The sequence below is a fragment of the Dryobates pubescens genome, assembly GCF_014839835.1.
Source record: "Dryobates pubescens isolate bDryPub1 chromosome W unlocalized genomic scaffold, bDryPub1.pri SUPER_W_unloc_2, whole genome shotgun sequence".
In the NCBI taxonomy this organism is placed as follows: domain Eukaryota; kingdom Metazoa; phylum Chordata; class Aves; order Piciformes; family Picidae; genus Dryobates; species Dryobates pubescens.
Window position 1 is genome coordinate 5,925 of NW_026530689.1, and position 12,818 is coordinate 18,742.

The 12,818-nt window shown below is 46.9% G+C and overlaps 1 protein-coding gene across 1 annotated transcript in view; it reads left to right on the forward strand.

The window, feature by feature from the left end:
* The first annotated feature begins 621 nt into the window (after positions 1–621).
* Positions 622–12,818, forward strand: part of KCMF1 (potassium channel modulatory factor 1) — a 196,866-nt gene continuing 184,669 nt past the window's right edge. Inside the window, exon 1 of the mRNA XM_054179263.1 lies at positions 622–756. Coding sequence (XP_054035238.1) covers positions 741–756 — 16 coding nt within the window. The 5' untranslated portion in view covers positions 622–740. The remainder of the gene's footprint in view (positions 757–12,818) is intronic.

The following is a 12,818-nucleotide window of genomic DNA, read 5'->3' on the forward strand; positions in this document are numbered from 1 at the left end:
GATGTGTGAAGACAGCAGTCTTGTCTAGTTTGGAGGAAGAGATTCCCCCCCCCGTACAGCTACGCTCAACCCCGCGGCTTGCCTCGCGAGGGTGCCGGCCCTCCTTTCCCTTGCTTGTGTATTTCCTCGGCTCCCTGCGTGCGGCGACTGCTGGACAAAGGAGGAATGGGGGGGGGGGGGGGGGGGGGGGGGGAGAGAGAGAGAAAAAATGAAAAACCCTAAACAAAACAGATGGAGAAGAGGAGAAACGGGGAGACCTCGAGCTTAGGATGAGAAATAGCCGAGGAGTGCAAAAAGGAGTCAGTGTTCTTGCAGTAACAATAAAAGGTAAAACAGAGATGGGAGCTCAGGGAAAGGGGTGGCTAAAGCGGCGGAAGAGGGGCCTAATGCTTGGCAGCGCCCAAGAAGTCGCTGCGACTGGATCCGCCCTCTCTAAGAGGAAGGAGGGAGAGAGGGGGGAGGGAGACACAGACAGACGCATACGCACGCACGCACGCACGCACGCACGCACGGGCAGGCGCAGGGGCAGGCGCAGGCAGGCCGGCCGGCTGGCCGGCGCTGTTGGAACAGATACCCCTTTGCGTCATTTCCCCCATTCCCCCCCCCCCCCTTTTTGTTGTTTGTTTGCTTCTTGTTGGGGGTCAGTGCGTAAGGCACGAGAGGGACCTAGATTAAAGCAACGCTCGAGCACCCCACCGGAAGCCTAGGAACAGGCCTGGGCTGCAGCCTCAAAATTTAGGATGTCCAGACATGAAGGTGAGGAGACGCAAGGCCGCGGGGGGGTGAAGAGTTGGGGGGAGGGGAAGAGTTGGAAGGCGGGGGGGAAGAGAAGAGAGGAGATGTCCTTTGAGCTTTGTACAGCTTCGCATGCTGCTGTGTGAGGTGGGTCAATATGGCGGCGCTGCCGCCGTCGCTGAGAGCGGGGCCTGTGGGGTTGGTGGCAGAAATTGGTTGTGGTGGGAGGAGGAAGGTGGCGGCCAAGTCTCGCTTTGCAGTGTCGCGGGAAGGGAGGTGGTGGACACGTCCGTTACGGGTAGGCCCGAAGTCCCTTTTCTGTCGCCACTCCGGGCCTGTGTTCGCCGAGTTTGAAGGATCTGCTGCAGCTTGAAGTAGGCCTGGTTTCCGTCACCCCTCACTAGTCTGCGATTCCTTTGCCCAGGATTAATTGTTCATTGTTTGGGTTTGGACCTGTTTTGGGGGAAAGGACAAAAGAGTCAGGGTGGCTTGTTGATGTGTCCTGGAAGTTGTAAATGGCATGATGTGAAGGAAGAAAGAGTGCAGGAGGGGTGCAGGCCCACGTCAGGCAGGCTTGACGTGATATGCTCCCTTTGAGGGGAAGTACTCCCACATTTCTTAGGATAGGAAGGAGGAGAAGGGACTGTGGGGCATGAGGCGGGGGGGGGAGTGTGTGCTCGAGGGGAGGTGATGCAAGGGCGGCCTGGCATCCAGGGAAATTGGCTTGGGGTGTAGTCTGCTTTGGTATAATGAAAGGGGAATGTGTGGGGTGTGGTGTGGTTGTGCAGCAGTTGTAGAAGGAACTGTTGGGATTGGGAAAAAGAGTTAATGCAGTTTTCATGGCCTTGTTCAAGTGTAGTTTGGTTTTTGGTAGCTTTGGCAGCTTGAGAAATAATATATTCTTTTTTAGTTTTGTATTTGGGGATCTTATGAATGTCTATAAATATCTGAAAGGGTGGGTGTCAAGATGAAGGTGATGGTCTCTTTTTGATGATGTTCAGTGATAGGACGAGGAACAATGGGTACAAGCTAGAACACAGGAGGTTGCATCTCAACAGAAGGAGAAACTTATTTACAGTGAGGGTGACAGAGCACTGGAGCAGGCTGCCCAGAGAGGTTGTGCAATCTCCTCTGGAGACATTCAAAACCTACCTATATGCATTCCTGTGTGGCCTACCTTAGGTGATTCTGCTTTGGCAGGAGGGTTGGACTAGATAATCTCTAGAGGTCCCTCCCAACCCCTAACATCCTGTGATTCTAAAAGATGAAATGTGCCAACACAGTAGCAATGTTTTTAGAGAGGTTGTCATACAATTATTTTGTGTCTGTCCTTGTTCTTCTGTTGTGGTTTGGTTTATTTTGTTTGTTTTTGCTTTGGGTAAATGAAGTGGACAGTTGAGGATTAATTTAAAAACAAGAATGGAGAGAAAAATTAAGTAAGGGAATTTACTTAGAAGTAGTTTGCAATATTTGTAGATAAACTTGCTTGGTTTTCTACCTCTTCTTACAGGTAGTTGCATTAGTATAAAATATTATGTAGAAGTTCTGCCTTGTATCTCAAAATGATATTTTTTTTCCTCTCTTAGGAACTAAATTCAGCACCTCTCTACGTAGTTTTGATTCTTCTAGAGCTGTGAGAATAATATTTTTTAAAGGAATAGAGATTATTTAAGATTAGTGTTTTGAAAGCAATATGATAGAAGACTTAAATGTTTGGGAGTAATAATACTGACTTGTAGATGGAGGGTTAGTAGCTTGATGCTGAACTAGAGTGTGATGGCTATTCAGTGTATAGCCTACAGCATTTTGTTAGTATATGTGCTTGCCTATCTAAAACCAGTTTTGCCTGAATCTACTAATGTGATTTTTCTAGTAAAGGTGTCAAATCCTCTTGGTTATTCTCTGATTAAGATGTGGGTTTGTGTTTGTTTTTTGGTGGTGTGAGGGTTGGCTATTTGGGGGGAGGGGGGCTGAGTTGTGTTTTTTGGGGGTGTGTGTGTGTTTGCTTTCAAAAAGGGTGAATAGGGTTGTTGGATTATCTGCATTCTGTGCAGATAATGAGGTAAATGCTAACTACAGTGAGTAAAATAAGGGTTAATAAAAAGGATGGTTTTGGTGACAACTTTGGAGAAAGTACTTTGTAAACTGATGCTGTGATAGATATCCAGAGTAGTAGAATGTGGACTCATTAGATTGCACTGGTTAAAGCTACAAAAGGGGTATGAGGTGTTGTTCAGTGTTTCTGTGATTTAATAAAGGAGAAGAATTATCAAAACATTTTTGTAAAAATGCTTCTGATTGATAGAGGTTATGTTTTGAGGTTTTTCTAGTGGATGTTAGATTTTTTTTTTTAGCATGGGGAATAATGATTTCTTAGTCTTTCTATTCATCATCAGAAATCAAAGTATGGAAATAACATTGTGTTGTTTTGTTGAAAATTTGAAATAGGTATATGTATTTCTGAATGGTGGGATTCCAAGTAAAAACAGAAAAAAATTCTTCATCAGGATTGAAGAGGTTCTACCTCTGCTAAACATTAAGAGGTTTTCTCTCTGCTTAAGCACAAATCCCAACCTTCAAACAATGCATTTAGTTTTTGAATCCTGTCTGTGACACCAATCTATGTATTGCCAATTGTCAGGGTTAGCACAAGGGACACAGACACCAAGTGAAAGAGGTAAATCTATACTTACACATAAAAGAAAGCAAGCAAAATAGTAACAGTACAACCAGCATCAGTAATGATTATATAACAAAGGTAAAATATATCAAGGTAATGCACCTATTCATTACTACATAAGGTTAGCGATAGTGATTAAGAAAGATACATCACCAACTGCCCCAATACTTTACCATCATCCAGATCTGCAATTGCTGAGGGAGTCCCAGTTGCAGCAAGGATTTGGAGAACCTTTCCCAGCATTTGGGAAGTCCTATGCAGTGCATCCACTTGTAGGTGAGGCTTCCAAAGTTGCTGCAAGAGGATCCAGCTTTTTATGTTAAATAAACAAGTTTATGTGATTCTAAATGTGTAATCCTCTGACTTCACCCTCCTCCTGGATTTTCCCTGAGCCTGGCTAGGGCCCAGGGAGAAACTAAGGGAGTGTTTTTATCTATTTGGCTTTTGTCACACACCTCCACATGAGGTCTGACTATATGGCCTTGACGGTTTGCCTCTAAGTAAGGGAAGTTGAATACATTCTCATGACATTTCATCCTCACCAATGATTATATTCTAAGCTACACCTTTTACTAATAAGCATACATATTTTATTAACTGACAATAGATGCTAAAGATAATACATATTTCACTAATGAGTTGATACTAACAATATCTAATGCTTGGTTGGGATGTCCATCTAGAGGTCAGCTTTGGTTTGGGGCCTATTGCTCAGGCCACAGCACTTCAGTATAGCAATGTTCTTTGAAGTTGCCTATTTTTAAAAAATTAAAATAATTTTCTAATAAACTGTTGATGATAATGTTACATTGTTGACATAAATACCTTTTTATATGAAGAAGGAAAAAAAACTAGCTAAGCTGAAAAGATATAAAGCTGCAGCTATACTTTTTTTTTTAGGAGCCTCTTTTTTTCTTGTTTTAATGTTTTTCTTTTAGTCCCCATTTAACACGTTTGAAGTGTTAATTTTATATTAGTTATAAGGTTAGAACAAGTTGCCTTGCTGTAGAGTCTGTAGTTGACTGAAAGTTCTCAATCTGTAAGTTGATGGAAGTTGTTTTTGCAAGGATAAGGTATAGAAGAAAAGTGAGTTTCAAGCATGTTAATAAATTGTATCTGTACTGTGTGTTTTTTCTCAAAATAGATTGTTTTTGCCAAAATCAGTTTTGTGATAGGGAAGGATATATTTGAGAAGATAAATGCTGGAGCTGGACTGCTTAGCCTTGAAGAGAAGACTGAGAGGGATTCTTATCAATGTCTATAAATATCTGAGGAGTGGGTGTCAAGATGAAGGTCTGTTTTTGGTGGTGCCCAGTGATAGGATGAGGAGGGTACAAGCTAGAACACAGGAGGTTCCACCTCAACACAAGGAGATGTTTCTTTATGGTGAGGGCAACAGAGGCCTGGAGCAGGCTTCTCGGAGAGGTTGTGGGGTCTCCTTCTCTGGAGACTTTCAAAGCCTGCCTAGATGTGTTCCTGTGAGGCCTGCCCTAGGTGATCCTGCTTTGGCAGGGGGGTTGGACTCAATGATCTCTGGAGGACCCTTCCAATTCCTAACATTCTGTGAAAGCCACTAGATTGGTGAGGCAGGACTTGTCCTTGGTGAAGCCATGCTGTCTGTCTCAAATCACCTCTGTCTTCCATGTGCCTTATCAGAGCTTCTAGGAGGATCTGTTCCATGATCTTCCCAGGCACTGAGGTAAGGCTGACAGGTCAGTAGTTCCTGGGGTACTCCTTTCTACTCTTTTTAGAAATGGATGTAATGTTTACTTTCCTCCAGTCACTAGGGACTTACCTGACTGCCAGTAGGTTTTAGATATCATGGAGTGTAGCTTGCAACTACATCAACCAGTTCCCTCAGGACCCTGGGATACATTTTGTCAGGACCCATAGACTTGTGTATGTTCAGGTTCCTCAAGTGAACTTTGTCTCCACTTACACTTTCCACTTGTGCAGCAGATGTCAGGATGGTTGAAATCCCCCAGCATGATGAGAGCCTGTGAGTGTGATGCCTCCCTCCTGTAGCTGGAGTAAGAAGGCTTTTTCAGTTGTCTCCCTTTGATCAGGTAGCCTGTAGTAGACACCAACCACAAGGTTCCCCTTGTTGCCTTGGTGTCTAATTCCTACCCACAAACTTTCAACTTCCTTGTGCCTATTCTTTAAGGGCATCACTTCATGCTCTATCCATTTCTTAACATAGAGAGCAATAGCTCCTCCCCTCCTTCCTCTCCTGTCCCTTCTGAACAGCTTGTAGCCATTGATAGCCATTTTCCAGACATAGGATTCATTCCACCAAGTTTCAGCAATGTCCACTACATTGTAGCTTTCCAGCAGCATGGTAGCTTCCAACTCCTCCTGTTTGTTGCCCATGCTGTGTGTAGAGGCACTGTAGCAGGTCTGTCAGCCATGTCACCTCAGAGAACCCTCCTTAATTGCCTTTCACTGATGTTTCCCTATTGGATCCTACTACCTCAAGGAGCCCCCAGCTCATCTCTGTAAGACTTTGTGCTTCAGTGTCCCTGGCATGCCTCAGGACAACAGGTTGAAGGCTCTTACTAGCACTGTGTCCCTCTAACCCTGGTGTGTCATTCCACAGCTTGTCACAGACAAGCCTGATACTGTTTTCCCCCTCCCCCTTCATATCTAGTTTAAAGCCCTGTAAATCAGCCCTGCAATCTCCTGAGCAAAGACTCTCTTCCCCCTTTGAGAAAGGTGTCTCCCATTTGATGCCAGCAAACCTGGTGTTGTGTAGGCCATCCTGTAGTCAAAACCACCAAAATTGTTGTGACACTAGTCATGGAGCCTGTCGTAGTTTGGGCTGGGTGCCCTCTGCCACAGGGGTGTTTCCTGTGTCCAGAAGTCCATCCCAGTGGGTGGACTCAGGAAATTAGGTATTTCTACCATAATCCCTTGCACCACTATAAATTTTGCAGTGGGGTCTGGCACTTCCTCTTTCCTTCCCTCTCCGAGACTTGGTAACTGGGGGAGAGATCTCCCGGCCATGGGCCTGATTGGGCCCAAGGCCACAGGGGGATGGGCAGTCTCAGGCCTGGCCAGCTGAGACTAGCCCAGCAGAGGGAGGGGGAAGAAGGAGCCCTGGGGGTTTTGGATGCACCCTCAGGTGGGGTTTGGGGTTTTTCTGGGTTTACTTTGGTTCCTTTCTTGTCACCATGTTTCCTTTTGTGCACACTCACTGTTCTCTATTTAAACTCTCCACTACTTTTGCAATCCGTTTGTCTGAGTCGTTATTTCTGCACGTGGTGGGGAGGGGGTCTGCCCCAACCCATTACAGAGCCATATATTAATAGACTGGACCCATCTGTTCCTTACAATGTCACTGCCCACAACTGTAAGGAGAGAGGGAAAAAATAGCCTGTGCACCAGATTCCCTTACCAACTGTCCCAAGACCCTGAAGTCTCTTTTGATCACTGTTGGACTAGAAGTCATGGTTTCCTCTTCACTTACATGTCAGATCAGTAATAGGTAATAGTCTAAGGTCCATATCAAGCTAGGAAGTTTCCTATTGATGTCCTTAACCTGCTCCAGGGAGATAGCAGACTTCACTATGAGGAGGCTTTACCCAGCATATTTGACCCTCTCTTCCCCTCAGAAGGGAGTCACCCTACAACTATAACCCTTTTTTTTTCTTCCTTGTGAATGTGGTTGTGATCTGGGTTGTGGGCTTTTCTGACTGCGAAGACACCTCTAGTGTAGATTGCCATCATCCACATCCTCATTTGATTGGTCTTTCTCAACTAGGCTGTCATACCTGTTGTTCAGAGGTTCCTGGGGGGGATGAGGTGGGCAAGGAGGGAGTTGTCCTGCTGCCTCGACCATGAAATTGCCTCCACTCTTCTCATTTAGATTTCAGCCTGACAGGGACAGGATATAGGGGTCCCTTGATCCTGGGTACTTTCTGACAAGCGTTCTTCTTTCTATTTAAAGGATAGCAGAGCTGGGCTCCATCAGTCTCTCTCTTGTTCAGGCTCCCTGATGATCCCTAGCCTTTCCACCTCCTTTTCCAGTTCTGCCACCAGGCTGAGCAGTTCATTTGTGTGGTCACACTGCATACAGGCATTGCCTCTGCTGCCCTCTGGGATTACCAAAAGATTCAGGCATTTCCTATGCTTGGAGGAGGTGGTGCTTGAATATTAACCAGCTCTCTTTGGCCACCCCTACCTTCTATAGCCCTAACCCACGGGATTCCTCCAAGTAGGTCTCTGAAGAGGTCAAAGTTGGCTCTACTGAAATCCAGGATTGCAATTCTACTTATTACCCAGCTACTTCCTTGCTTGCTACTCCACTATCTCATGGTCACTGCAGCCAAAGCTGTCTCCAACTTTCACATCCATGACTAGACCTTCTTTGTTCATTAGCACAAGGACCAGCAGCACACCTCTCCTTGTAGGGTACTGGTGTCAAAAAATTATCATCAGTGCACTGCAGGAACTTCCTGGACTGTTTGTGCCTCACTGTGTGACCTTTCCAGCAAATATCAGGGTGGTTGAAGTCCCCCATGATCATCAGGGCATGTGATTGTGAGGCTACTTTAAGCTATCTGTAGAAGGCCTCATCAATTCTAGTCATGGGGTTTGTGGTGCCAGGTTGGACTCGATGATCCTCAAGGTCTCTTCCAACCTTGGCAATACTGTGATACTGTGTGATTTCCACTTCCTGATCAGGTAGCCTATAGTAAACACTCACTACAATGTCACTCATATTAGCTTGTCCCTTAATTATTACCCACATGCTTTCAACTTGTTCTCCTTCCCCCCCTAGGCAGAGCTAAATATATTCCAGTTGCTCTCTCGCATAAAGAGCAATTCTGCCACCTGTGGTGGTTTAGCCCTGGCTGGGGGCCAAATGCTTCCCAAAGCTGCTCTATCTGTCCCCTTTTTAGATGGACAGGGGAGAGGGGAAAATATAACAAAAGGCCTGTAGTAAGATAGAAGCAATTTTAATAATGTGAAGCAAAGGCGAAGGCCACATGCAGAAGCAAAAGCAAAGAGAGATGTTATTCTCTACTTCCCATCAGCAGATGGTGGTTTTGGTCACTCCCAGGAAGCAGGGCTCTAACACATGTAGCAGTTGCTCCAGAGGACAGACACCATGGATGAATATCTCCCCACTTCTTTCACTTAGTTTATATGTATGGCATCAAATACCCCTTTGGTCAGTTTGAGTCAGCTGGCCCAGCTGTGTCCCTTCCCAGGATCATGCCCACCCCTCAGTGTCCTCTTGGGGTGGGAAAATGTTGGAAAAGCACAGCCTTGGTACTTGGTTCAGCAATAGCCAAAGCACTAGTGTGTTATCAACACCCAGCTACAGCACAGCAAAACACAGCACTAGAAAGATGCTCTAGGGAGCATTAACTCCACCTCAGCCAAACCCAATACACCACCTCACCTTGCTGGCCTGTCTTTCTTAAAAAGTACATAGCTGTTCATGACAGCATTCCAGCCACTCGTGCCATCCCACTATGTCTCTGTAACTGCAATGAGATCATGACTCTGTGACTGCACCCACACCTCTAGTTCTTCCTGTTTATTCCCCATGCTGTGTGTGTTGGGTGTACAGGCAATTCAGAGGGGTAGTTGAGTAAGAAGGTTTCCCTGGAGGGGTGCAAGAGTATCCACCATAATTGTATCCACCCTTGAGGTAGTTTGCCTTCTGGCTCTCCTCTTGAATGGCAGCTAAGGAACGTTTGTCACTGCTCTGGTTTGCCTGGCTTGCCTGGCTTACTCCCTGGTTCAGTGGGATGGCATGAGCATTGCTACCTTGAACCCCACCCTCCAAGTCCTTCAGTTTAAAGCCTGCCTCACCAAGTTGGCCAGCCTACTTCCAAAGATTCACTTACCTCTTCAAGACAGGTATATTCCATCCCTCCCTAACAGTTTATAGTTGTCAAAGAATGCCCCATTGCCATAAAACCCAAACCCCTTGTGACACCACCAACCACATAGCCAGGTGTTGAGATGCATTATTCATCTATTTCTTGCTATCTCCTTTCCTCTAACTGGTAAAATGGAGGAAAAGATAACTGGGGCACCAATGTTTTTCACTTACACCCCCAGTACTTTACAGTCTTCCTTGATTCTGCTCATGTTCTGGTTTGCAGTGTCATTCATGCCCACATGGAAGAGTAACAGTGGGTAGTAGTCAAGGCTCTTATTAAGTTGTGGTACCCTCTTGATGATGTCTCAGATCTTAGCTCCTGATAGGCAACAGACCTCTTGTCTGGTTGGCATGAGTGCTTCAGTGCCCTCTAAAAGAGGGTCAGCCACTACTACCACACATTTTTTTTTCTTTTTACAGTATTCCCTATGTGATGTTTGAAGTTTTGCCACGTGGAGCTTGTTCATGGGTGGTTAAAGGTGTTAAAGCTTCACCTCTCTTTTTGAAGGTGATGTTAGAGTGTAGAGGATGAAGTGGAGTCCTGCTTTGTTAGGTCACCAATGTCAACTCTCTTAACTTTTCTTCATAAGAGAGATGTTCCAGCCTTCTAACTGCTTTTGTAGCCCTCTTTTGGACCTGCTCTAACAGGTCCTTGTCTGTCTTTTCCTGGGGGACCCAGAGCTGGATGCAGTACTCCAGTTGGGGTCTTATAGAGCACAGTAGAATAGAATAGAACTAACCAGGTTGGAAAGAACCTTTGAGATCAAGTCCAACCTGTCACCCAACACCATCTGATCAGCTAAACCATGGCACCAAGTGCCTCATCCAGGCTCTTCCTAAACACCTCCAGGGATGGGGACTCCACTGTGGCAATGCCAGCGACGAGCAGTGTGAGCAATCTGGCAGTGCAGGCCTAGAGCCTGACATGGTGGTAGGCCATGCTCAGCATAAGTGCAGAGCCAGCTAGCAGTGTAGCAAAACAGTGCTGTGCCTGCAGCACTGTAACTAAAACAAGACGCTGGTAGCTAGAAACATAGCAAGTTATCTCGGGACAACAGGACATGCACCTGCATCAACAAACCTCGCGTGTCAGCAGTAGTTGGACCAATAATCTACAATAGTGTGATGTGTGGTCACTCATAGGGAACCAATGAGTCCATGCCACCAAGGCACACCAAGTTTATATAAGTTGTAGCAGTTTCCTTGCTACGCACTACTTCTTCTTTTTCTGCCTGTCCTATCTCTCCTCCTTCCATGCTTTACCATGCCATGCTTTCACCATAGGCCTGAGCCATAGGCCTGCAATACTGGAACAATAAAGGATCAATACCCGATCATATTGGTCAGCCGTATTGATTCCAAGAACCTCTGTCCCAAAACTCCACCACCTCCCTGGGCAGCACATCCCAGTGGCCAATCTCTCTGGCTGGGAAGAATTTCTTCCTAACCTCCAGCCTAAACCTCCCCTGGCCCAGCTTGAGACTGTGTCCTCTTGTTCTGGTGCTGGGTGCCTGGGAGAAGAGCCCAACCCCCACCTGGCTACAACCTCCCTTCAGGGAGTTGGAGAGAGCAAGAAGGTCTCCCCTGAGCCTCCTCTTCTCCAGGCTAAGCAACCCCAGCTCCCTCTCAGGGCTGTGCTCCAGACCCCTCCCCAGCTTTGTTGCCCTTCTCTGGACACCTTCCAGCAGCTCAACCTCTTTCCTGACCTGAGGAGCCCAGAACTGGACACAGGACTCAAGGTGTGGCCTGAGCAGTGCTGAGCACAGGGCACAATGACCTCCCTGCTCCTGCTGGCCACACTGTTCCTGATGCAGGCCAGGATGCCATTGGCCTTCTTGGCCCCCTGGGCACACTGCTGGCTCATGTTCAGCCTACTATTGACCACTACCCCCAGGTCCCTCTCTGCCTGGCTGCTCTCAGCCACTCTGACCCCAGCCTGTAGCACTGCCTGGGGTTGCTGTGGCCAATGTGTAGAACCTGGCACTTAGATGTGTTCAATCTTGTTATAGATGACTCCTGGTAAAAGTTTTTGGTAACAGTTTTATTGGCACTAAAAGATCTTAAAAAGGCAATAAAAGGCAATAAAAGCAATAAAAGGCAAGCAAAGCAGCACGCTGGGCTTGAGAGGGGAGAAAACTCCACCTCCACAGCAGCTTTACAATGGCTTTCTTCATCTTATATAGTTACATCATCTACATAAACGAACTTATGCTAAATAGAAGGCAGGCATATGATAATGAGTCTTAGAATAGGCGGGCAGATCCCTGCTCCTGTGCACTCTGTGTGGTAGGGGTCAAAGCATCCCCTTGCACGCATGCTCAGTCGTCCAGGCTTCTTATCTAAAGAAAACAAATTCTCAGTTCTTCTCCTCAGCCTTGGTGTCTCCAGTTAGCCAAACACACTGTCTCTGTTTAAGTCTGTAAAATATGCAGCTCCCCCTTGCTCTTTAACATCTTTATTGATGATCTGGACGAGGGCATCGAGTCCATCATCAGTAAATTTGCTGACGACACCAAGCTGGGCGCAGGAGTTGATCTGCTGGAGGGTAGAGAGGCTCTGCAGAGGGACCTCGACAGGCTGGGCAGATGGGCAGAGTCCAACGGCATGAGATTTAACACATCCAAGTGCCGGGTTCTGCACATTGGCCACAACAACCCCATGCAGAGTTACAGGCTGGGGTCAGAGTGGCTGGAGAGCAGTCAGGCTGAGAGGGACCTGGGGGTGCTGGTCGACGGTAGACTGAACATGAGCCTGCAGTGTGCCCAGGCAGCTAAGAGGGCCAATGGCATCCTGGCCTGCATCAGGAACAGTGTGGCCAGCAGGAGCAGGGAGGTCATTCTGCCCCTGTACACTGCACTGGTTAGGCCGCACCTCGAGTCCTGTGTCCAGTTCTGGGCCCCTCAGTTTAGGAAGGAGGTTGACTTGCTGGAACGAGTCCAGAGAAGAGCAACAAAGTTGGTGAGGGGTTTGGAACATAAGCCCTACGAGGAGAGGCTGAGGGAGCTGGGGTTGCTTAGCCTGGAGAAGAGGAGACTCAGGGGTGACCTTATTGCTCTCTACAACTACCTGAAGGGAGGTTGTAGACAGACGGATGTTGGTCTCTTCTCCCAGGCAAGCAGTACCAGAACAAGAGGACACAGTCTCAGGCTGTGCCAGGGGAGATTCAGGCTGGATGTTAGAAAAAAGTTCTATACAGAAAGAGTGATTGCACATTGGAATGGGCTGCCTGGGGAGGTGGTGGAGTCGCCATCACTGGAGGTTTTTAGGAGAAGACTTGACGGGGTGCTTGGTGCCGTGGGTTAGTTGCTTGGGCGGTGTTGGATTGGTTGATGGGTTGGACGCGATGATCTTGAAGGTCTCTTCCAACCTGGTTTATTCTATGTATGTATTCATATTCTATGTAAAACAGGCTCCTGCAAGCTCCTGACCCCCAGTCCCAGTGCACTCTGAATTCTCTACCTTTAACACAAATCACAGAATCACCAGGATATTCATAACAAATCTCCT